Source organism: Physella acuta, unplaced genomic scaffold (genome assembly GCF_028476545.2).
Source record: "Physella acuta isolate Inbredline_101_S28 unplaced genomic scaffold, ASM2847654v3 ptg000017l, whole genome shotgun sequence".
NCBI classification, from domain to species: domain Eukaryota; kingdom Metazoa; phylum Mollusca; class Gastropoda; family Physidae; genus Physella; species Physella acuta.
The window spans coordinates 822,501-847,186 of NW_026731537.1; the positions used below are offsets into that span (position 1 = coordinate 822,501).

The 24,686-nt window shown below is 44.2% G+C and overlaps 1 protein-coding gene across 1 annotated transcript in view; it reads left to right on the forward strand.

Annotated features, from left to right (window-relative positions):
- The first annotated feature begins 1,298 nt into the window (after nt 1-1,298).
- The window catches only part of LOC131938717 (cadherin-related tumor suppressor), a 91,936-nt gene continuing 68,548 nt past the window's right edge, over nt 1,299-24,686 (forward strand). Inside the window, exons 1-2 of the mRNA XM_059296852.1 lie at nt 1,299-1,415; nt 2,938-8,309. Of these exons, the coding sequence (XP_059152835.1) occupies nt 3,087-8,309 (5,223 nt within the window). The 5' untranslated portion in view covers nt 1,299-1,415; nt 2,938-3,086. The remainder of the gene's footprint in view (nt 1,416-2,937; nt 8,310-24,686) is intronic.

The window sequence follows — 24,686 nt, forward strand, 5'->3', positions numbered from 1 at the left end:
TTCAGAGATAACAATCCCAAATACAAAGGGTGTGTGTGTGTGTGTGTGTGTGTGTGACTTTGGAGTATGTAATGGGGGGAGGGGTCAGTGACTGGTGAAATGGGGGTGGGGTCAGTGACCTTTGACTGAAGTTAATTCCGTAATGTGTCGCAGAAACTGGTGTAACTGACCCTTGTAGACGTGGTCAATGTTGTTGGCTGGACAAGACTGTGTTGATGTCGTCAATAAAGTTTGGATTGTCAAAATGTGGACGTGGTCAATGTAGTTTGGACAGTCAATATTTAGATCTGGTCAGTGTAGATTGTTTGGACAGTCAACATGTAAATGTGGTCAATGTAGTTTGGACAGTCAATATTTAGATGTGGTCAATGTAGTTTGGGCAGTCAACATTTAAATGTGGTCAATGTAGTTTGGACAGTCAACATTTAGATGTGGTCAGTGTAGATTGTTTGGACAGTCAACATTTAGATGTGGTCAATGTTGTTGGCTGGACAAGACTGTGTTGATGTTGTCAATAAAGTTTGGATTGTGAAGATGTGGACTTGGTCAATGTAGTTCGGACAGTCAACATTTAGATGTGGTCAATGTAGTTTGGACAGTCAACATGTAAATGTGGTCAATGTAGTTTGGACAGTCAACATGTTAATTTGGTCAAATAGTTTGGACAGTCAATATTTAGATGTGGTCAATGTAGTTTGGGCAGTCAACATTTAAATGTGGTCAATGTAGTTTGGACAGTCAACATTTAGATGTGGTCAATGTTTTCGTTTAGGGACATGACTGACTTGCGGTTAAAAATAACATGTTATTCATTATTTCAATTAATAACGATTTACAACATCCCCCCCCCCCCTCGCACTCCCCATTTTCCTAATTAGCACAACTGTTTTTAACACAATATTAGCTTTTATTTATGATTAAATTTTTTTTAAAAAGCCTCAATTAAACTTTGTTTTATTCAATAGTAAGCCGTATGAAGATTGGATGTAAAATTCCCTTTTGTCGCTACGCACTAATGAATCACCCTTTAGTTTATTTTTGTTACTGTTTGACTAATCTTTTCATACCACTTAGGGTTGAAACAGCGCAATGTGAATTTTATTTATTCAGGAGTGCAAAATTCTTTTTGTCAAACAACTCTAAGGCACTCTATCAACATCTCTTAGCAGGTGCCACGGAAAATTGAAATATGTATGGTTGTTTGTCAGTCACTCATTTCTGCTAGGGGCGGGGCGTAGCTGACGTCACAGGCAGTCCGCGCGAACTGAGGCAGCGCGAGCGCGGTGCATAGCAAGACAGGCCTAACGGTAACGGAAATGGCCACGGCTAGTTAAGTTACCTGTGATATTTGAAAACACAGGTAAAACACATACATATCTAGGATTTATACAACACTGTTCAAACTAAATATCTGAGTAAGTACTTATACTTATTTGAGTTTTTATCTCTAGATCTCGTGATAGAGTTGTTCAATGCTTAACTCGTCTCATCTGGCAACTAGACTCTGTTTTTATCAAGTTGTGTCAGTCCAGTAGCAGTAGTGGTGCCGAAGAACGTTGCGTTTGTGTCGTGTACCGTAACCAAAACTTCGTTCCCCTGTTTAACATCTCACGCTCGGGGCGAAGATTTCGGATAATATTCTAAAATGGATTTTACTTTACAGGCCACAGGTTTAGTCAGCAAAGTTTAGTGATAAACGTCTAATTCGGCTTTTGTTATTAAACTTATTTTACATCGCTATATTTCGCTATATTCCGCTATAAACAATGATCACGTGATTGTTGTAAGACTGTAAGTTGTAACAAAAAATCAGTGACTGCTGTCATTGCTGTGTCGTCTAATTACCTAATTAATTATATTTTAATAACGATTAGATCTAGAATCTAGAACTAAATAATAGATCTATTCTAGGTTCTAAGTCTAGATCTAGATCTGTCTAGATATCTGATATGTAAAAGTAAAATAATTATTCTAATCTATGTTGTTACGTTGTAACAGTTGTTTCACTTCTCTCAAACTTGTCTTTAACACTTAAAAGTTAAAAGGCCTAAAGCCTAAAGTTTAGGGACAAGTTTTAGATTATCTTTTCAGACTTTTCATCTAGTTAAGTAGATCTAGATCTAGATCTAGAGATATAAATCTAGATACTCTATGTCTATAGTGCTAGAGTTTATTCTCTCTATTCTAGATATAATATAGAATCTAGATCACTAGATCTAGATTAGATTCTAGATTCTAAATACTAAAGTCAATAGTCTATTATTAATAATTAAATTATTATTATAATTATACTATAACTATCTTCTCACTGGATATGTTTTTAAGTTTTTTTTGTATAGTCAGGGAAATTCTATTATTTAGGCTAATGTATTATTATATCATTATTGTCCTCTTAATTAAGAATTAAGATTAGGCCTATATTATATATTTTATAAGTTTAGATCTTTTCATTTTATTATAAAATATAGATTATAATCTATGACATAGGCCTGCCTATAGCTAATTAATTACCAACTCTCTAGATTCTAGATCTAGATCTAATAAAGATTTATAAATCATAGGTAGGCTAATATAATATTGTTATTTAGCCCAAATTAAATATATTAGTAACATTTTTGCTTATTAAAAGATATACTGAACAGTTGAACAGTTATTATTAGTTTTATTAGAACCTAATGAAACTTGAAAGAGCTATCCTCTTCAAAAATAATTAAGACACAATATAGTAGATCTATATTTATAAAAACATAACTAAATCCAAGTTAACAAAAGTTTAGGAATATAGTAAATATAAATACAAAAATAGGGGTAAATAGTTTACATCTATGATTATGTTTTTGTCATAAACCATAGAAAACTGTTGTCAAAATAATTGGTTACTTAAGATTTTCATCTTCACCGTACCTAACTACATTTTTTGTGTGTCTGTAATTTCAGTTTTCATGACATCAAAGCAACAAACACAATTTAAAAGAACTTTCCAGAACATTAAAAAATGTTAGATCGACTCTGCATGAAGAACAAAACAAGCAATGCAAAGTATTTTTACCAACAGTGTTCATAATATGAGAATCTAAAGAAGTCAGATGGCTCTTAAAGTTTATGGCCACAAAGGTCTCATCAGAGCCATCAATCTGAGTCATGTGACCTGCGTTATTTTGATACATTTTTTGGCTGTGTTCGCCCAAGGCCAGGGCCCAGGAAATGTAGAGTTTAAGGTGGTAGAAGAGTCCCCTGTCGGCACTTTGGTTGGGGTTGTGAGCTCTCTACCCAACTACAGCTACACATTCCAAGAAAGCTCTACCCTGTTTGAGATTAGTGCTTCTGGTACCATAAGAACTCTAAAAGTTATTGACAGGGAATCCTTAGGAAACCCAGTCATTCGTTTAACAGTTATTGGACGGCCCAGCAACTCTAAAGACCCCCAGCTGACCATCATTGTTTCAGTTGTTGTCCTGGATATCAACGATAATGCCCCAGTCTTTAGCACAGATGGTGCAGCCAGTGTTACCATCACTTTTCAGGAAGATGCCAAAGAAGGTAGGAAAAGTATAGTGACAGCAACAGACCCTGACGAGGGAATCAACGGAACTATCAAGTACAGCATAGTGAGTGGGAATGATCTGGGCATGTTCGACCTTGACCGGTCAGGTTTACCTTTAATTTTGTACGTGTCAAAAATTGGTGACCAGAGTTTTGACAGGGAAACCATTGACCACTACCAGCTGAACGTGTCAGCACAGGACGGAGGCTCCCCACCGCGGTCTGGCTACCTGCTGGTGGATGTTGTCATCCTTGATGTCAATGACAACACCCCAACGTTTCACCAGAGCCAGTACAGGGTCCAGGTCAATGAGAGCGCACCTATTGGAACTCTGGTGTTCATCGCAGAGGCCACAGACAACGACCTGGGCTTGAACAAGGAGATATCCTACCACATAGACGACTCCTCCCATCAGTTTAAGATTGATGAGAACACGGGGGAGATCCGAACTGTCTCCAGTCCTCTGGCCTGCAGTCTGAGGTGTAGCAGGTCAACTGAACCATGCAATCCCAACAGCTGTTTTATTACTGTGGAAGCCACAGACAAGGGTTTGAACCCTCTAACTGGACGTGCTTACCTTTATATTGAGGTGCTAGATGAAAATGACCATGACCCTGTGATTCATTTTTCTACCAGTAGTTCTGAGAATGACATCAACATAGCCAATGTTGATGAGAACGCCAACATCAGTACCCAGGTGTTCACAGTGAGCGTCTCTGATGCTGATAATGGCATCAATGGGGAGACCTCCCTCTCTATAGTCAAGGGCAATGAAGGAGGATACTTCAGCTATTTTACCATTGCTGACTTCAACATCATCATGGTCCAGGTGGCTAAACAGTTGGACAGGGAAACCATTGGTATGTTTAACCTGACGTTTAAAGCTGTGGATAAAGGCACCCCTCCCAGAAGCACCACTGCTTATATTCTGATCATGGTTAATGATGCCAATGATCACAGCCCTGAGTTTGAGCACACATCGTACAGGGTCAGTGTTAGTGAGTTTGCTAAAGTGAACTCATTTGTGGCCAGTCTCAGGGCAACAGACCTAGATGAGGGGGACAATGCCAGGCTCACCTATGATATTGCCTCAGGGAATGAACCTCTTCATTGGTTTAAGATGGATTCAGAGACGGGTCTTGTCACCACACAAGCTGCCATTGATCATGAAGAGGCTGCTCAGGTCATCCTCAACATATCTGCCCATGACAGTGGCTCTGAGCCCAGGTACAGCTATGCCATCTTGACCATAGACATCCAAGATGAGAATGACTACATTCCAAAGTTTTCTCAGTCGTCTTACATCCAGGAGCTTGCTGAAAATATGGCTCCCAACACTGAGATAGTCACCCTTAAAGTGATAGACCTAGACAGTGGCATCAATGGGACGGTAGATTTCTCCATACACCCTGACACAGAGATGCTGTACCCTGGCTGCTTCTCTGTACAGTCATCTGGCAAGGTGCTGGCCCTCAAACAGTTTGACAGAGAAGAAAGAGACAAATACCTGGTTAAAGTTGTGGCCACAGATGAAGGTCCGAACCACCTATCTTCCACAGCTACCATTGAGTTGAGAATCAGAGACCTGAATGACAACCGGCCAAAGTTTTCTCCCAGAGAATATTATGCCAATATCTACATGAATGACCCTTCAGACCTGCAGGTCATCCGGGTGTTTGCTACTGATAAAGACATTGGGGACTTTGGCAAGGTGACATATTCTATGACTGACACATACAACAGTTTCAAAATCAATGGAGATACTGGGATGATATCCACCTCTAAGCAGATACAGAGTCAACTGACATACAGATTAACTGTGTCTGCCAGAGATGGCGGAGGGTCACCCTCAGAAACAGATGCCACTGTCAATGTCATCGTCATCAACATGTCCAGCCAGGCTCCAGAGTTCCAAAATTTGCCCAACATATTTGAGATTGTGGAAGACAATGGAGAGATGAGCCCTCAGATTGGCAGACAGGTTGGTGCTGTTGAAGCCACATCCCCAGCAGGCAGGCCTATAACCTATGCCATAGCCAGTGGAGACCAAGATGGGGTGTTTAAAATCAACTCATCCTCTGGGGTCATCCGCACCCAACTGGCGCTGGACAGGGAAGATAGATCAGAATACAACCTGACTGTGATGGCGTTTGATGGGGAAAGGATTAGCTCTAGGAAAGTTACTGTTATTGTTACAGATGTCAATGATAACCCACCTGTGTTTACAGCCAACACAACAGAAGCTGAGATACTGGAGAACTGGCCAGTTGGTCAAAACATCTTCTATGCCCAGGCCATTGATAGAGATGCAGGCAGCAACAGAGAGATCAGCTTTGTCCTGGTGTCAGAGAGTGATGTCAATAAAGTATTTGCCATCAACGCCAGCACCGGGGTCATTTACCTGACCAAACCTACCACTTTTATCTCTGGTAGTTCTCTCACTCTCAAGGTGACAGCAACTGATGCAGGTACACCAAGAAAATCCAGCTCCATGAATGTCAAGGTGACCGTCAAAGATGTGAATGACCACACACCACTGTTCACAGAAAACAGATATGAGCTGTTTGTGTCGGAGGCCCAGACAGTGAACAATGTGGTCAAACTCCTCTCAGCTAAAGACAGCGACAAGGGCAAAAATGCTGAGCTTAGCTTCAACATCATCAGGGGCAATGATGACAAGCGCTTTGGGATTTTCCCTGACGGCTCTTTTTATTTAGCTCATGTATTGGACAGGGAGAAGAAGGACATGTACTCACTGACTGTAGAAGTGAAGGATAATGGACAGGAGCCACGCAGCTCTGCCGTAAATATTACCATCTATGTTGTCGATGAGAACGACAATGAACCTGTGTTCAGCAAAAATGTTTACGAGTTTTTCATAGTAGAAAACAAGGAGGCCAACACATATGTTGGTACAGTCAAGGCTGATGACTTGGACGTTGGACGCAATGCTGATCTGCTGTACTCTCTTGGAGAAGGGAATGACAACTTTACCATAGATCCCTTTCTGGGGACCATCTTCTCTTCCAAAGTGTTTGACAGGGAGTACATCTTCAAGACCACCAGTGTGTCCTACTACATGTTTTCAGTGTATGCCACTGATAATGGCCTGGTCAAGCTGCAGAGTAAAGCCTATGTCAAGGTCATTGTCAAGGATGAGAACGACAACCCACCTGTGTTCTTGCAGTCACCAGACACCACCATAGATGTGTCTGAGAACACCAACGTCAATGATGTGTTTTTCACACTGGTGGCGAATGACGCTGATGAAGGAATAAACGCTGCCCTGTCTTACAACATCATCGGTGGAAACAGTGATGGCAAGTTTGGCATCAACGCTGGCTCTGGTAAGCTGTATCTGAAGGACAGCTTGGACAGGGAAACCAAAGACCAGTACAGGCTGACGGTGAAAGCTACAGACTCCGGGGCCAGTGTCCAGCTCCAGGCTAATATCACACTGAACATTCATGTGCTGGACTATAATGACAACCCACCTCAGTTCGCCCCAGACACCCCCAGCTCTGTCAGTGTCAGTGAAAACACAAACGTTGGCGAGACATTGGTCATGTTCTCTGGCAGTGACAGGGACATAGGCATTAGTGCCACCCTGCGCTTTGACATTGTCTCTGGAAATGGTGACGATGTCTTCTCTCTTGGGGTTTCCTCTGGAAAACTCACACTGTCCAAGCTCTTGGATTATGAAGCAAGTAACCATGGTGATCACTCCCTAAACATCTCTCTCTCTGATGCAGGCTTCCCTTCACTGTCTGTAGCCAGAATGTTCACAGTTAAAGTTGAGGATGCTAACGATAATTCACCAATCTTTTTAGATGGCATCTCCCAGCTTTACTTCAATGAGACCACCCCAGTAAACACCAGCATAGCCCAGGTGTCAGCTGTTGATAAAGATTCTGGGGATTTTGGAACTGTCAGATACAGACTGTTCAAACAAACCCCTGCTGGAAATTATTTCATCATCCACCCTGTCACTGGCGAGTTAACCTTAAACCGGGCTCTAACCGGGCTAATCACTAGCACTAACATGGTTAGGCTGGTTATTTATGCCACTGACCAGGACAAGAATGTAGCCAATCGCAGAACTGCAGAAAAGAACCTGTCCATTGTAGTGAGAGATGCCAATGATAACGCCCCAGTGTTCCAGTCAGCTGCCTTCTTTCTTGTACCCTACAACACCCCTGCCGGTAGTACCGTGGCCACAGTACTAGCCACAGACCTGGACCAAGGGGACAACGCCAGAGTGACCTACTCATTCAGTGGTCAGAGAACGACCTTGTTTAGCATCAACCCAACCACCGGCGCCATCACCCTGAACAGCGCCCTCCAGCAGACCACGTCCGGCACCACGCTCTCGGTCACTGCCACAGATGGCGGCGTTACAGATCTCCTGGGCGCCAAGAGCACGTCCGTGTCTGTTACCTTCTTGTATGTCATCAGCGGCACCGGTCCCGTGTTTGCGCCCACCAGCCCCAACTCGGGGCGGGTGAGAGAAAACCAGGCCGGCACCCCAATCCTGAGGGTGGACTGCTCCCCCTCTGTGGCTGGCCGCACGGTGGAGTACTACATCACACGAGTGGTGGCCTCAGGCAGGGACCAAGGTGGATTATTTGCCATCAGCAAGTCCTCGGGAGACCTCTCCACTCTAGCAGCCATAGACAGAGAGGCACTGGCTGGGGATACCTTGATATTGGATATAACAGCAATAGAAGTCGGTGGAAGCTATGAACAAAAGGCCACAACCACCCAGGTAAGACATTTTTTAATTAGGGGACTATCTTTTTTTTACGCCGTTTTAATTAACATTTTTTTTTTAAGTACACATTTCTGACGTAAATATACCAGAGGTGTGTAAGTGTAAGCCTATTTAACAATCAGGATTAGCTAAAAATATTCATAACAGTACCTGCTTCATTGTCTTATCTAAAATTAACTTAAATCTAGTAGCCCCTTTCCCCCCCCCCCCCCCCCCCCCCCACCACACACACAACATCGCCTGTCCTTTGACTGGATATTTCATTAAACCTATCTGAAAGCGCCTGTGATGATCCATAACGCCCCTATTGGATTTTTTTTTTTATAATGAAAACCCATTGGACTGGTAATGAAAACCTCGGCCCTAGTAAAGCCAGGTAAAAGCCCATACAAGGCCGGCCTAGCTGATAAGTTTTAAAGCTCCTTTCTTCCCGAGAGGTCCCGTGTCTTACCGGCGGTATTTCTTGGAGACACAATCCCGCATTCTCCGGGGCTAGCGTGAACACATCAAAGCCCGGCGAGTTTTATCTGTTTGATCGTGCTGAAGTTTCTGGTGAATGGCCTGTCTTTACATGGGAGGTTCGGCTCTATAGTCCCTCCTCACGCTCCAGCAATCCCAGCACAGCATTCTTCCCCTGGGATTGTAGACTTATTGTATGTCTATTATAAGGCTGGTACAGGCCGAATGGGGACGGGATCATTAAGTGTGTGTCATACAGCACGGCCGGTAGGCCCTGGGAGGGGCCGCTTGAGTAGGGCCTATTACTCAAACTATTTGTTTTGTCACAATTGTCAAAGGTCCCTTTTTAAAATGACATTGGGTTACAGATGCATGAATAAAACTTTGATTATAAAACAACAACACGACAGTTGGAGCATTTAAAAAAAAAAGATCCATACATCTAGTAGTAGTAGTAGAATCAAATTCAGTAAGTAAAAAACAACACGTCATTGCCTTTTGATGCATTAAGCGAAGTCTTGTTTGTAACTCTAAGAATGTGTTAAGAAAGCTTATTGCTCCACTATTAGAATTTCCATGACAACGTCCCCACCACGATGGACGATGTTAAAACGTCGTGAGGATAAAAAAAGCTGTCCCCCACCGACTAACGCGGATGTCTGTAGTCGCGCAACTCTCGGTCTATTATCATTTCCCCGTGTATAGAGCCAGTATCGAGGCCAGACCTCATATCAGCGCAGGTAGACGTATTGACGATCTTTCAAATCACCGAATCATTGTGCTGTTGGAGTATTTATAAGTCTGTCGTGTGTGTGAGAGAGTAGGGGGGATTACAGCCGCTGGTGAAAACGTGATGTTTGCCGCAGCACGCTGGTTAGCGGTCTATGGCTTTTTAAAAGATTAGTCTTCTTGCATTTTATACTGCTCGGGGATACACTCGGTTTATACAAAAATTAGGGGGGGGGGAGTATATGAAGATTTTTTTTAGTTGACGCGGTTTATAGAATTCAATATTAGGTCTAGTTTGTGTATCGAGGAAGATGGGGTGATGGATATACAAATAATAAATAAAAGGTTTATTTTCAAAGCATTTTGGGATGATCTTTTATGTATATTTAACATTTAATCATCTCTTTAAGTTAGAACAAAGCACTCCTGTGATTAAAGAGGTTTTTCAAGTTTTTAATCAAGCGCCAGATAATATTTTTACAGAGCTATTCTAGTTTTAAACCCATCTACTGTGAGTTCAATTATTTTGTTGTTTAAAAGTTGGGTCTAGTTTAAACCAAGTATTGCGAGTTTTAAATCACCCCTACTAAAGTTAAAAAGATTCTTTAAATCAAATATTGTGTGTTAAAGCACCCCTACTGTAGGTTAAAAAGATGCTTAAACCAAGTATTGCGAGTTTTAAAGCACCCCTACTATAAGAAGATGTTTAAACCAAGTATTGCGAGTTAAATCACCCTACTATAAGAAGATGTTTAAACCAAGTATTGCGAGTTTTAAAGCACCCCTACTATAAGAAGATGTTTAAACCAAGTATTGCGAGTTAAATCACCCTACTATAAGAAGATGTTTAAACCAAGTATTGCGAGTTTTAAAGCACCCTACTATAAGAAGATGTTTAAACCAAGTATTGCGAGTTTTAAAGCACCCTACTATAAGAAGATGTTTAAACCAAGTATTGCGAGTTTTAAAGCACCCTACTATAAAAAGATGTTTAAACCAGAGTTGTGAAGACGTTAGCACCGACGTGAGAGCTGCTGACAAGTAGCCTAGGCTCCCCACCCAATCAATTTTCTCTGCCAGACTTACATCTGTGTTTATCAGCAATCATTCTTTCTGCTGCTGCTTTCAATTCGCGACTTACACGCGAGGAATTCGCTCTCGTACAACCGTTGATGGACAGGTTACCACCTCCACAGGGAATACGGCAGTTTTTTTTTTTCTTCATCCGTTTTTTGTGTGGCCAGATTGGCGCGCTCTTGCCCAAGTTATTGAAACCTAACATTTAAAAAATATTTTTTTAACGTTTTTTTTTTTGGTTGGGTGGGGTGTGGGGATATACGTTTAGTATTTCCGGTTCCTAATTTAGTGTCTACTCATTAACCACTTGTGACCTATCTGGTTATCTCGGCAGCTTGTAGAATTTATGAGGCGGTAACGAGGCTATGATAACCACAAGAGCTGTATGAAGTGGCCCAGTGTATGTACCCACTTTTCTTGGTTACTACAACAGGAAGAGAGGGTGGCTGGCGGGTTAAGACCCAGTCTATGTTGTGCTGTAGTTACCTTTTCTCACCTGATTGTCCAGGGGGCGGATGACGTTGAATATTTTTCTGACCTGTCACATAAAGGGATTGTGTGGTCAGCTTCATACCGAGCCCAGTCGCCGTTACTTGTACTAACGATGAAAAGTACCCATCATCGCTGGGCGTCTTCTGACTTTGGGTTAGCAAAGGCGCTTTTTGTCGCTCAGCCACTCCGTCCCATTAAACAAATCGTATAAACAATTTTAAAAAATTATACCACTTTAAAACAAAGATTTCAGTAGTACACTTTAAACCCGTTAACATTATCAAATGTTGGAAAAAGTTCGGACTGAATGACCAGTCTGGCCTTTGACCACTAGAGTGTCAAATGTTAGCGCTACCATTTACTGCTGAGCTAGCAGCCATGTGAGCCGTGAGCCATGACTCCCGTGAGCCATGACTCCCGTGAACCGCCAGCCCCACAGCTACCTCCACAGTCTTTAAAATGCCAGGGTCGAAATACTTTTTTTTCCTTTTGTGCTAAGCGTTCCCTGTGGTAAAGAGGGTGTGGGTGGCGTCATTGCCCCACCTGACAGAGATTAGAAGGTCGTTAATATCCGCGTGAGGCAGCCGGCTTGTAACACTGGGGTAGTGAGGTGTGGACCAATAAAATTTGGGGAGAAGGTTTAGGTCAGCGGGGGAGATGTGGTGCTATGTGGGCCGGGTGGAGGTTGATGGCTGGGGTGGGTGTTGGCTGATGTGTGGGCTGGGTGGATGCTGGCTGATGTGTGGGCTGGGTGGATGCTGGCTGATGTGTGGGCTGGGTGGATATAGGTTGATGTGTGGGCTGGGTGGGTGCTGGCTGATGTGTGGGCTGGGTGGATATAGGTTGATGTGTGGGCTGGGTGGGTGCTGGCTGATGTGTGGGCTGGGTGGATATAGGTTGATGTGTGGGCTGGGTGGATATAGGTTGATGTGTGGGCTGGGTGGATGCTGGCTGATGTGTGGGCTGGGTGGATGCTGGCTGATGTGTGGGCTGGGTGGATATAGGCTGATGTGTGGGCTGGGTGGGTGCTGGCTGATGTGTGGGCTGGGTGGATATAGGTTGATGTGTGGGCTGGGTGGGTGCTGGCTGATGTGTGGGCTGGGTGGATATAGGTTGATGTGTGGGCTGGGTGGATATAGGTTGATGTGTGGGCTGGGTGGGTGTTGGCTGATGTGTGGGCTGGGTGGATATAGGTTGATGTGTGGGCTGGGTGGATGCTGGCTGATGTGTGGGCTGGGTGGGTGTTGGCTGATGTGTGGGCTGGGTGGATATAGGTTGATGTGTGGGCTGGGGTGGGTGCTGGCTGATGTGTGGGCTGGGTGGATGCTGGCTGATGTGTGGGCTGGGTGGATGCTGGCTGATGTGTGGGCTGGGGTGGATGCTGGCTGATGTGTGGGCTGGGGTGGGTGTTGGCTGATGTGTGGGCTGGGTGGATATAGGCTGATGTGTGGGCTGGGTGGATATAGGTTGATGTGTGGGCTGGGTGGGTGCTGGCTGATGTGTGGGCTGGGTGGATATAGGTTGATGTGTGGGCTGGGTGGATGCTGGCTGATGTGTGGGCTGGGTGGGTGCTGGCTGATGTGTGGGCTGGGTGGATATAGGCTGATGTGTGGGCTGGGTGGATATAGGATGATGTGTGGGCTGGGTGGGTGCTGGCTGATGTGTGGGCTGGGGTGGATGCTGGCTGATGTGTGGGCTGGGTGGGTGCTGGCTGATGTGTGGGCTGGGTGGATATAGGTTGATGTGTAGGCTGGGTGGGTGCTGGCTGATGTGTGGGCTGGGTGGATATAGGCTGATGTGTGGGCTGGGTGGATATAGGTTGATGTGTGGGCTGGGTGGGTGCTGGCTGATGTGTGGGCTGGGTGGATATAGGCTGATGTGTGGGCTGGGTGGGTGCTGGCTGATGTGTGGGCTGGGTGGATATAGGTTGATGTGTGGGCTGGGTGGATATAGGTTGATGTGTGGGCTGGGTGGGTGCTGGCTGATGTGTGGGCTGGGTGGATATAGGCTGATGTGTGGGCTGGGTGGATATAGGTTGATGTGTGGGCTGGGTGGGTGCTGGCTGATGTGTGGGCTGGGTGGATATAGGTTGATGTGTGGGCTGGGTGGGTGCTGGCTGATGTGTGGGCTGGGTGGATATAGGATGATGTGTGGGCTGGGTGGGTGCTGGCTGATGTGTGGGCTGGGTGGGTGCTGGCTGATGTGTGGGCTGGGTGGATATAGGTTGATGTGTGGGCTGGGTGGATATAGGCTGATGTGTGGGCTGGGTGGATATAGGTTGATGTGTGATGAGAGGGGGTATAGTCGGGGAGGTAAATTACATTTTTTAATATTGTTCTCTGTCTCGAATACAGACGGTTTCAATCTCCCAGAGTTGTCAGCCTGTGTTAATCTTGCCTATCCATTCAACAGAAAAAAGCACACAATGCAGTAAATGAAATAAGCGGTTGGTTTTGTAGCGTCTGATGATTTTTTTTGTTCCAGATATGACATAGTGTCTTGCTTATCATGTCATCTGCATGCCGAGTGAGTGCTGCCTCGCTCGATGGAATACATTGTGTAATTTATTACTAGCGTGCTGCAGTGAACTCTTTGATGTGAGTTCATTCCTGGCTGGCTGGAGAAGTATTTTCATTTGGGTCCCAGGACAGGTGCAGGACATACAGGCAATCTTCATCATGCTTGTCTTACGTCTGTTGGCTGGCCGGACCTATCTGATTGGAGTAGACAGTGAGCCTGGTAAGGGGGGGGGGGGTAGAGGGAAGGTACTTGTTTTAAGGGCGCGGGATTCTGCTTTGGCCACTTGAAAAGTTAACTTGAAAATTGTAGAGACATATTTTGTTTCGCTATTTTCTGGTGGCAGCTTATTCGTTTTTTTAATTATAAACCGGTTTCTTCCCTGAGTCACGATCACTGACTAATGGCACGACAGCACAGTGACAGTCACTGACAAGTGGCACTACATTACAGTGGCAGTCACTGACAAGTGGCAATACAATACAATGGCAACCACTGACAATTGGCACTATGAGACTATGGTAGCTCTTTGAAACCACACACTACTGCCTTAACTATAAAAACAGCGAAGCGTGCTTCGCCAAACTTGGGATTTTGTCATGTCGTCTGTTAAAGGAAATGGTCGATATTTTTCTCCATATACTCCTGACTTTACAGCTCGTGTTTTTAAAACTACTCAGCAGAATTCTGATCTACACGTGTGTACCCAGTCCAAATAAAAATAGCTGCTTCCAATTACTTGATGTGAGTATAAAACCCCCTTGTACCATGATTATACTGGTCAGACAAAACTTGACCGCTCCGTGTTGATGGATGTTGTTACTGGGAGACATGGTCAAGTATGAGATAGCAAGCCTTACAGTGGGAGGAGAGGTCCCGAGTGTTGCGTCGTTCCACACTCAAGGCGAAATAACAGCATCCAGAGACGAATCGATCAAACAAAAGGCCGCTACCATCTTGACTCAAGCCCTCCCCTCCCCGACGCTGATCTAAACGGGTTATTAATGAGATCTATGAAAAGCGTTATTGCCTGCTTTAAGATTAGCCCCAGGAGAGCCACGAACAGTTTTTGACAAGCCGGTTATTTTTGGATTTTGTTTAAATTAATTTTTATCGGAACTCGCTTTGTTTTTTCCCCTCCAATTTTCCCTCTTTAAAAAAAGTTTTGCGTGGATGGAAACGATCGACCCGGGACTTGCCGTGCTAGTGAAGCATGCCCATGAAGATTTGGTTTTCTCGACACTAAAAGCAAAAAGTTGAAAGCAGGTGATTGTTTATGGAACTGAGTTGTTTTTGTGCAGTGTTCCGTGCGTGTGGTGATTGCTGCAAGCACCGTTGGGTCCATTCTACTTGACTACTCGACTTGTTGTTACCACTCTATTGCATTTATTTTGGGGAGGGGGCGGGGCACGTGTTCCCGAGGTTGATATTGTTTCAGGGTTTGGTCATACTCCGCAACTTGCCAACTCTAACCGACAACATTTTGGACTCACGTTGGTCTATACCGAGCCACCCACATCCAACACGACCATGACTCAAAAGTTCAAACGGACTTCTGGGGGAGTTTTAAATCACTTTAAGCTTTGGTTGTATTTTTAATGACGCCCCCAGCCCGCATCACTACACCAGTATTGGGAGATTTAACCAGGTCAGGCAATATACCATGAGAGCCAGATCCCGGATAAAAATATTAGCATATCATTTTAAAAAATTTAAAACTCAGTCAATATTAAATTAACACAGATATGCTTCAGTTTATGAACAGTGAAATACGAATCTCCTCAATGACAAGATTATAGACTAACTCAGTTCGCTCTATTTTCCGACCTAGCAATGAGAGTCAACTCAGAAATCGGTATAGACAAATGTAATTTGCCTCATTTTCCGAATGCTTATCCTCTTTTGTTTGGACTCATCAATATCCCCAGCCAGTCTATAAATAGCAAGTCCTCGGGATTGGCAGAGACGTGATTACTTGGAGCCCCGTAATGAAATCAAATCTAGCCGAGTGTACATAGCCCTTTCATCTCGTTACCTCGCCGGCTTGCCAACAATAGCCAGTGTTTATTGTCTACATCTTTCAGTCAAACACCGACAACACTTCTCACTGGTCCAGACATTCAAGTTGTGAATCAGCTGACAGCGGTAATGAAATCAAGCTAAAAACTTGTCGCTTTATCTGTCAAATATCAAAAGGTAAAATCCACAACGGGCCCAGTGTGTACAGGTTGGGTGTGTGTTGGGGGGGGGGGGGGGGGGAGCACGTATTGTATGCGTCCCTTGCCTGGAAAACAGACTCTACCGGCTTAAGGGTTGTTATACACTAACACGGTGTGGCGCTGTTAGATTTCCCCAATTATCATTCTTGTGTAGTAATAACATGAATGGCGCCTATGATCAGATGACCCATTTTACTTGTGACAATCGTGCGACTTTGATTGGCTCAGTGGGACCTGTGCTTGTTGACGTGTGTTCGATGATAAAAATAGCTCATCAAACACCCTTTCAATACCTTATGGGGAGAAGCATTTTTAAAACACAATGGAGAGTTGCAACCATAGGGGTCTCTGTTTTCTATGATAGTTGTTGCTTGCACCGTGTTGCTTTACTGTATCGATATTAATAGACTAGATTTAAATGACATTCCCTTCTATATCGTACGAGCTTGTGTCATACACCGTATGTTAGTTAACCAGTTTGTAAGTTACACCAGCATGTAAGTTACACCAGCATGTAAGTTACATCAGCATGTAAGTTACACCATGATGTAAGTTACACCATGATGTAAGTTACACCATCATGTAAGTTACACCAGCATGTAAGTTACACCAGCATGTAAGTTACACCAGCATGTAAGTTACACCAGCATGTAAGTTACACCATCATGTAAGTTACATCAGCATGTAAGTTACATCAGCATGTAAGTTACACCAGCATGCAGCCTCACAAAGCCAGTCAAACGCCTGGTGATCATTGCGAACACTCGACGTACAGATGACTTCTCACTCGACTCCCTGGGTCCGTGTTGGGGTGGTGGGGCGACCTTTGGCCACGGGAACAATTAACTATTAATAATGCCAACGTGCCAGAGATGGGAGCAGTCTGGAGACGGTATTGAAATTAGTGCAACCATGCATACCCCGTGCGGGAGTCAGGGACAGATTAAGATTTAGAAGGTGTTTGATTTTTAACACGGAAGCTTTTTTTTCGTTGATCTGGGAACCAATTTCAGCCCCCATGGGGTAGAGGGAATTCTCCGTGGGGTGAGGGAATTTTGTGCTCAAAAACGCATGAAGGTCGTTGTATGGTCGATGTAATGCTGACATTAGCAGGTGGAGAGAACGGTCGATGTGTTGGTCCTCATATTGATTGCCTATAGATGTTATCCTCTAGTCGATTTCTGTATTGATTCTATGTGGATGTTGTCCTTTAGTTCTTTATTGATTATACGTGGAGCCTGCCCTCTAGACACGAGCATTCGGCTGGACTTCAGAAGGACTTGTTCCATTAACGTCCATAAAAACCAACTTTAATTTTTTTTTTTTGCCAAATCAGTAAACCCAAATGTATACGTCATCTGTACTTCCGCTACACTTGGTTTGCACTGGTCGACTGGGTCATGACTGGTCATACCACTGTCCGTCAAGCGTCATGCCGCGTCACCAACATTTATTGTAACACATTTTTCTCCCTCTGACGTTCCTTCGTTGTCCGATCAGCTGAAGGGAAACGGACAGCCCCCCCCCCTCCAATCCCCCGCCCGGAAATATTTAAAAAAAAAAGTAAAGATGAAGGTTGTCAGCTTCTGCTGCAGCTCTCGTCTAGATAAGGATATCTTCAACACTGGCGGCTTAAGCTGTAACATTGTAAAACGTTGGTGGCGCTGCTTTTTATTCTCTCTCCTTCTGTCGAAACTTGCGCAATTTTTTACTCTATCGTAGACTTAATAAGAATGTCGTAAATACCACAGCACCCCTGAACAACACTACCATCCTTCTGGTCCCATCGGCATTCAAGGTTTTAGCTGGAAACGTGTCGCGTTGAAATCCTGCTCCTTAAAAACTACGGTTTGGCATCTGAATAGGTGGGGGAGGGGGTGGCGGTGATTATTCTCGGCAGCGCTATCACAAGCCGCTTTGGTGCCCATTATTCGTTTTACATTTTATATTCAGAAAAAAATAATCTTTTCTCTGTTCACACGTAGGGTTGGAAACTTGGTTTGTGTCAGCATGCTGTGTAATCAACTATGTCAAGGTTCCTTCAATTTATCTTTGTTTTAATTGATAAAACACAGCAAGTCTCCATCACACCAGAATACCAAGAACACCAGCATTCTCCAAAATACCGTTTATCGTCAGACACCAGTAGTCTGACACCCTCACACCACTCACACACCAAGTCCCGTGCCACCCTTACCTTCCACCGACCATGTCTCCGTGACACCCTCACACCACTCACACACCAAGTCCCGTGCCACCCTTACCTAACCTTAACCCCAGACACCACCAAGTCCTGTGCCACCCTTACCTAACCTTAACCCCAGACACCACCAAGTCCTGTGCCACCCTTACCTAACCTTAACCCCAGACACCACCAAGTCTCGTGCCACCCTTACCTAACCTTAACCCCAGACACCACCAAGTCCTGTGCCACCCTTACCTAACCTTAACCCCAGACACCACCAAGTCCCGTGCCACCCTTACCTAACCTTAACCCCAGACACCACCAAGTCCCGTGCCACCCTTACCTAACCTTAACCCCAGACACCACCAAGTCTCGTGCCACCCTTACCTAACCTTAACCCCAGACACCACCAAGTCCTGTGCCACCCTTACCTAACCTTAACCCCAGACACCACCAAGTCCTGTGCCACCCTTACCTAACCTTAACCCCAGACACCACCAAGTCCCGTGCCACCCTTACCTTCCACCAACCATGTCTATCCTCCATGACGGGATCAAGTTTTGTTTGCCAAAAATTGTTGGCTGTCAAACGTTCCAGTTGAACTGATGGTTTTTATACTCACTCACCCGTATCGCATATTCTGGTCTCCTAACCTCGGGTGACCTTTATATAAAATGTTTGGTCGAAATAAGCTGACATATTTTTTAAATAAAGACAACCTTCTCAAGTAGTTAATTGCTATTTTTTGCTACAATTATTCCACTCTACATCTTACATTTTGTTTTCCTTTTGTATGACTCCCCCCTATCCCCCGCGGTGAAGGAATAAAGGGCAGGCCAAATCGTGAGTTAAAAAAGTTTGAGGGGCGCCAGTTCTGAGGGGCGCCAGTTCTGAAGGAAACGGTTTGATACCTGCCGAGATGGAAGAAAAGTGGAGAGTTGTTTAATGGCACTCCATGCTTAGAAATGGCGGGAGGTTTTTTGCTCATTGAATGGGGCAACAACTCTGTGTCACCGGGCCAATGCGAGTGAAAACAAGGGGCCGACGTTCGAGGCTCCCCCTGCCGTCTAACTTCAAGTGGCATTATACACAGTTTCTTCTTGGTGGGGCACACACAATAGGTGCGGCATGTGTGTAGAACTGGGAGACAAATGGTCTTCACTCGAGTTCAAAACACTCAAAACTTCATTATGTTTCGACACAACGTCTTCATCAGTTAACCATCAAAAGTTGAAAAAAAATTCCCTGGTCTCTGTAACTTTTTGCCCAGCTCAACCCCAAGCTTAAGTGTTTTACGTTTTATTTTTAATTCGTTAAGATATGTCAATAGCAGTAGTAACCTTCTCAACATTTACAAGCCCGTACTATGGTTGACGGACCTTTAAACATAAGAGCGTTACACTGAATGTACTACTCTAACTGAGCTAGTTCCAACCTAACCTTTTGATACATCTGTAGCATTGATCACCGTATATTCAAACCATTGTTTTGTTTATTAGCGTCTAGTGCAGCTCAAAGAGTTATTATTTATGAATGTGTTAGCTTACCACGGCTGGGACTACATAGATAGTGTGTGTAACCTGACGCTAATGACGGATTGTTTACTCTTGGTCTATAGTAGGATGGTAGTCGACTCCCCGCTTGTCCACATGACAGATTTGTTGACTCATTTGCTTAAAGTGGGTAAGTCACTGGTGGCCTTCACAAGGTGGACAATACATGCTGGTTTACACGCTATTTTAACACGTTTTTATTAACTCAGCTTCGCGTGGATGTGTTTGTTGTTAAAATTGACATCGAAAATTAGCCCACTTATGATTGCTCTATAGATCTGAAATTTGGCATGCAGGTTACTTTCGCCTAACAATTTCAGATGCAATCATAAAAACTAGCAATTAGAGACCGTAATTAGCTTAATTTAATTACGCCCAAAGGACCATAAAATTGAGGACATGATATCTAAAGATACCGACAAGACTGGAGGCTTGTTGACACAGTTACTTCGGCCCCAATCGATGTGAGCGCGCTGGCCGTGATCGTATAGTGGTTAGTACTTCGCGTTGTGGCCGCGACAACCCAGGTTCGAATCCTGGTCGCTCAAGATTTTTTTAGTCCGTGTATTTATAAACACTTAGTCAATTCATACTTAATCAAGTCATTAGATAAAGTAGAAAATAAACTATATAAAAAACTTTTTTAAAAAACACGTTTTTCATGTGTAGCAACGGACTAAAAAGGAGAAAATAAAATACTTAAAAAAAACTTTTTAAAAAACCACGTTTTTCTTGTGGACTAAAAAGTAGAAAATAAATTTTCATACATTTGATGACAAAAAACGTGGGTCGGGCAGATGGGTCGGGAAATTTGATGGTGAACGTACCCACGTTTTTTGTCATCAAATGTATGAAAATTTATTTTCTACTTTTTAGTCCACAAGAAAAACGTGGTTTTTTAAAAAGTTTTTTTTAAGTATTTTATTTATCTTTGTCGTTGTGTTCATACAAGGTAGACAGTGTACTGTAGGGTTCAACAACAGTTGTCATTGTGTTGGTAATTGCACCACATTCTATCGAATATTGATGCCGACTTTGCCTTAGCAAAGATTGAAGACAGGCGTTCTTTATCCTGCGTGTAAGTAGAGGCAGGCACACATACCTGCATACATTAAGCAGGAGCCGAGTAAAAAACGTCAAGGCGGGCATTAAACGGGGAATCCGCGATATGAAAGGCACACGGCACGCAGTGAGGAGACAGCTGATTGGCACGTTCATGTGATTGTCAGTTGGCTGAGTTAAGGCACCATCAACGGTAAGCCCAACATAAATCGTGATACGTTTTTTTTATACCCCATCTCCGCCAGTCGCAGGGACAAGAATGGAGGCTATTAAATGATTTCACGGTTTGAAAGGGTTTAAATACCTTGGTTCTCAATCATGGCACTGTAGATAGGACTAACGATTGCTAAAAATAGCTGTGGTCTCGTTATTTTTTGATAATCGTTACGTTTTACAGGCATCACAAGAACATCAGTGTTTACAGCATAAGTCGAGGCCATATTGCCACTCTTCTATCTGTTGAAGTTCCTCTAGATCTCGAACCCTGCTGCTGCTTACTGGGCCTCCATGTGTATGAGCAAACTTCCTACCAGTTCCTCTTGCTAGTCCGCTGCAGCTTCAAGTAGCTCGAACAAGCCAGAAATGAAGTTTCGTTTCCGTCTTCCTTTTGTGACGTGGGCTGACACCTCTTTGTTGAGCGGGGGTGATGAGAGATGACACAGGCGATGCTCGTGGTTTGTCGGCCCCCAACATGAGGGGTTATAGGTCAGACAGCGCGTCCATCAACATCACTTTCTGGCCTCAGATATCTTTAAATAGCCCCGCGGAACAGCGATGGCACCGAGTTTGTCTGCCATGTAGCTACTGGACTGGACGTCAATGTACAGGACACACCCTGTCCCATCCGACAGAAACACTTGTACACGTTCGTTTACACATCCATATGTGTGTGTGTACATTTAATTACCTTTCCTAATTAAGTTTATGGTTGTAACGATCACTGCAAGGGATGGCTCAGTGTTACAACTCTTGTAGGAGCCTCAGTACACTAGCACACCCATTTAAAAACGATGAAACGCTGGTTGCCGTCAATGTTAAAAACTTGAGGTAGATTTAACAAGGCAGTAAAACTCGTGTTTTCACCTCCAAGCTCCGTCTACCCTGTCGCCTGCCGTAGGAACAGGCGCTAAATCTTCCTGCACGAAATATCCGCTCCCACACTTGTAATACGTCACGAAAATTGCTACCGACAAGCAATAAACAAATGCATCTATTTCAGTGGATGAAAACGATACAATAATTATTTCCCCTTTGTGCCGTAATTACAATCGGTTTTTTTTATTGTGTTGGAGATAGCGGCAGACAAGAAAAGATCTCTGATCTTGAAAAACCTGACCCCAAGCACTAGACTAAATTAAATAGATCACAAGAAAACTATTTTTCTGGGAAACCTTATTTTCAAGTTATGTCATTGGGATTGTTACCATTTGATAGGTCGATAGTATCGCACCGTTGCTTCAGCTTCCGTTCAGTCGTGTGTGCCCCCCCCCCCACCCCCACCCCACCCAGTGCTTCTCGTCAGAACGGTTCTTCTCGCCAACTATCACGCCATCTCTCATCATCGTCTCGGTGAAGATGATTGTGATGTTATCGTTGTTTCCCCTGCCATGGCGTGTTTGGCTCTCTGACGTGGGGTCAATGTATCTCCAGGGACACGTGACCGGCAACAACTGTCGCGGCATTAGTCGCCACTTGATGAGAATGGAAATAATAACACTTCGATAAGCCAACTTGTAGCCCTAATTGAATTCATCGCTTCTGTAATTTGATATACTCTGTGTTATCAATGGATTGGGTCCTCTTGTGATAGACATCTAAATGATCCTCTCGTTGGTAGCTGACGGTTCTCTGGTGGTAGCCAGCTCTGATGGTAGCCACCTATATCGTCCTCTGATGGTAGCCACCTATGGGGTCCTCTGATGGTAACTACCTATATGGTCCTCTGATGGTAGCCACCTATATGGTCCTCTGATGGTAGCAACCTATATGGTCCTCTGATGGTAGCCACCTATATGGTCCTCTGATGGTAGCAACCTATATGGTCCTCTGATGGTAGCCACCTATATGGTCCTCTGATGGTAGCAACCTATATGGTCCTCTGGTGGTAGCCACCTATATGGTCCTCTGATGGTAGCCACCTAAATGGTCCTCTGATGGTAGCCACTTGTATCATCCTCTGATGGTAGCCACCTATATGGTCCTCTGATGGTAGCCATTGCGTGCTACCCACCGGAAGCTGCCGAGAGCAGTGTACCAATGTTCTAACTGCTGACAAATGTTTGTACTGGTGATGGTTGTTTTGATATTGGCTGATAACCGGCTGAGTTCCGCCTGGCGAGTTTAGTGGGTCCAGCCATGAGACTAGCCTCCATTCTGGCACCACTGTTATCTGGACACGGACGCCACATCACATAAAGCCAGCCGGTCATCTGAGTACCGAGAGATGGACCATTAACAGCCATCTCATATTTAGCCTGTCATGGGATGGTCAGATTCTATCGCAACACGCTGCTCCTTTTAGTGTGGCTTTACATAGACACTCGTGTTACATCGTGTGGTAGCTAATGGTTGCTGCTGCATCATGAACAGTTGATGATATAGGCTGATAGACGGGCTGTTGGCTTCACTGGCCTTACTGGCCATGGGACGGACGCTCTTTAAAGGTTAACTACATGCAACTCAGATTTCCGTGGCTTCCAGCCAGTGATGTGCTTGCTGGTTAAAGTTTCATTAGGTGTGTGTGCTAACGTAGGCCTTATATGTGCTGGACGTATGTGTACATATGTCTCTATGTCATGAACACGTAATGACGTAGGTCTGAGCATACATATATCGAATGTTATAGAACAAGTCGGCTGGTTCCATGGACACATTTAAAGTTTTAACAGTTCTGTGATTGAATGTATTATCATACCGCGAGGTGCTGAAATGTACAGTTTGAGAACCACCGGTCTTATATTTCCCATGCTGCATGTGGGAAAAGGTAGAGTTGATTTTTTTAGTGGCGTCACACAAAAGTTGATAAGCAAAACCCTGCTATCTGCGAAAAAAAAAAAAAAAGCTAGCCTTTGTTAATTATAGGGCGCTGAATCTGGGGATCGTAGCTTTAACAAAAATCTGCTGGATATCGCTGGTGGTGGTGGGGAGTGGGAGGGGGGGGGGGGGGGCGAGGGAAATACCTGGTGGAGCAGGGAGAGGAGGGGGGAAGGGCCTATGGTTTGACACAGCGCAGAGATCTGCTTTGTACCGAGGTTTCTCTCATGAATGGGAGGTGGCGGACAGCAAGCTAATCCAGCAGATTATTCTGTCAAATGAAGGGGACTTGTACATATATTTAGTTCAGAATGTTGTCGCGTTGCTAATATTGGTCTTTGTCAAAATGCGTGACATCAAATAAAAACATAGCTTCGTTGGGCATTATTAAACAGAACGCGACAACTTCCCCCTGTGATTTCTTATAGTAGCCTCCTCTATTCTAGGTGTCGGCCTTAGAGTTGGCTGAAGAAAACTTGCTTGGAAAAAAAATACAATTTTACGTCAGAAGTTGTGGGGAAATGCGAGATCTCGTTTGGTAGGAGGAATGCAAATATTCTGTGACTGGTCGTTTGACATGTCTTATATATCAGATGGAGCCAGTAGACTCCCGAGATGTTAGACCCAACTTGTGTAGCACACAATCTCCCAGGGCTTTATAGATTTATGTTTCTAGACACAATCGGAGGAGGAGGGGGGGGGGGGGGTCATAAATATCAAAGTTTAATTTCGTTTCGAATCTCATCTTTTGCATTAATTTTTTTAACTATGTCACTGTTGGGGTATACTTAAAGAGCTACTTGGATATTCTAAAGTAAAAAAAAAAGTCCCCTATCAGATGGGAATATCTAGTTGGTACCAGTGGGTGATCAGTGGCGGGTTCCAGTAGACAGCCTTCAGTCGTCCAATCTTGTCTTGCTGGGGTGATACCATCAGGACGTTGCTCTATGTCAACCTTTGAACTCTCACCCCTGACTCGCGGGTCGTCCCCTCTCTCCCTAATCACACTAAATTCTTTTTTAATTATTCCACCGACATCCACAGA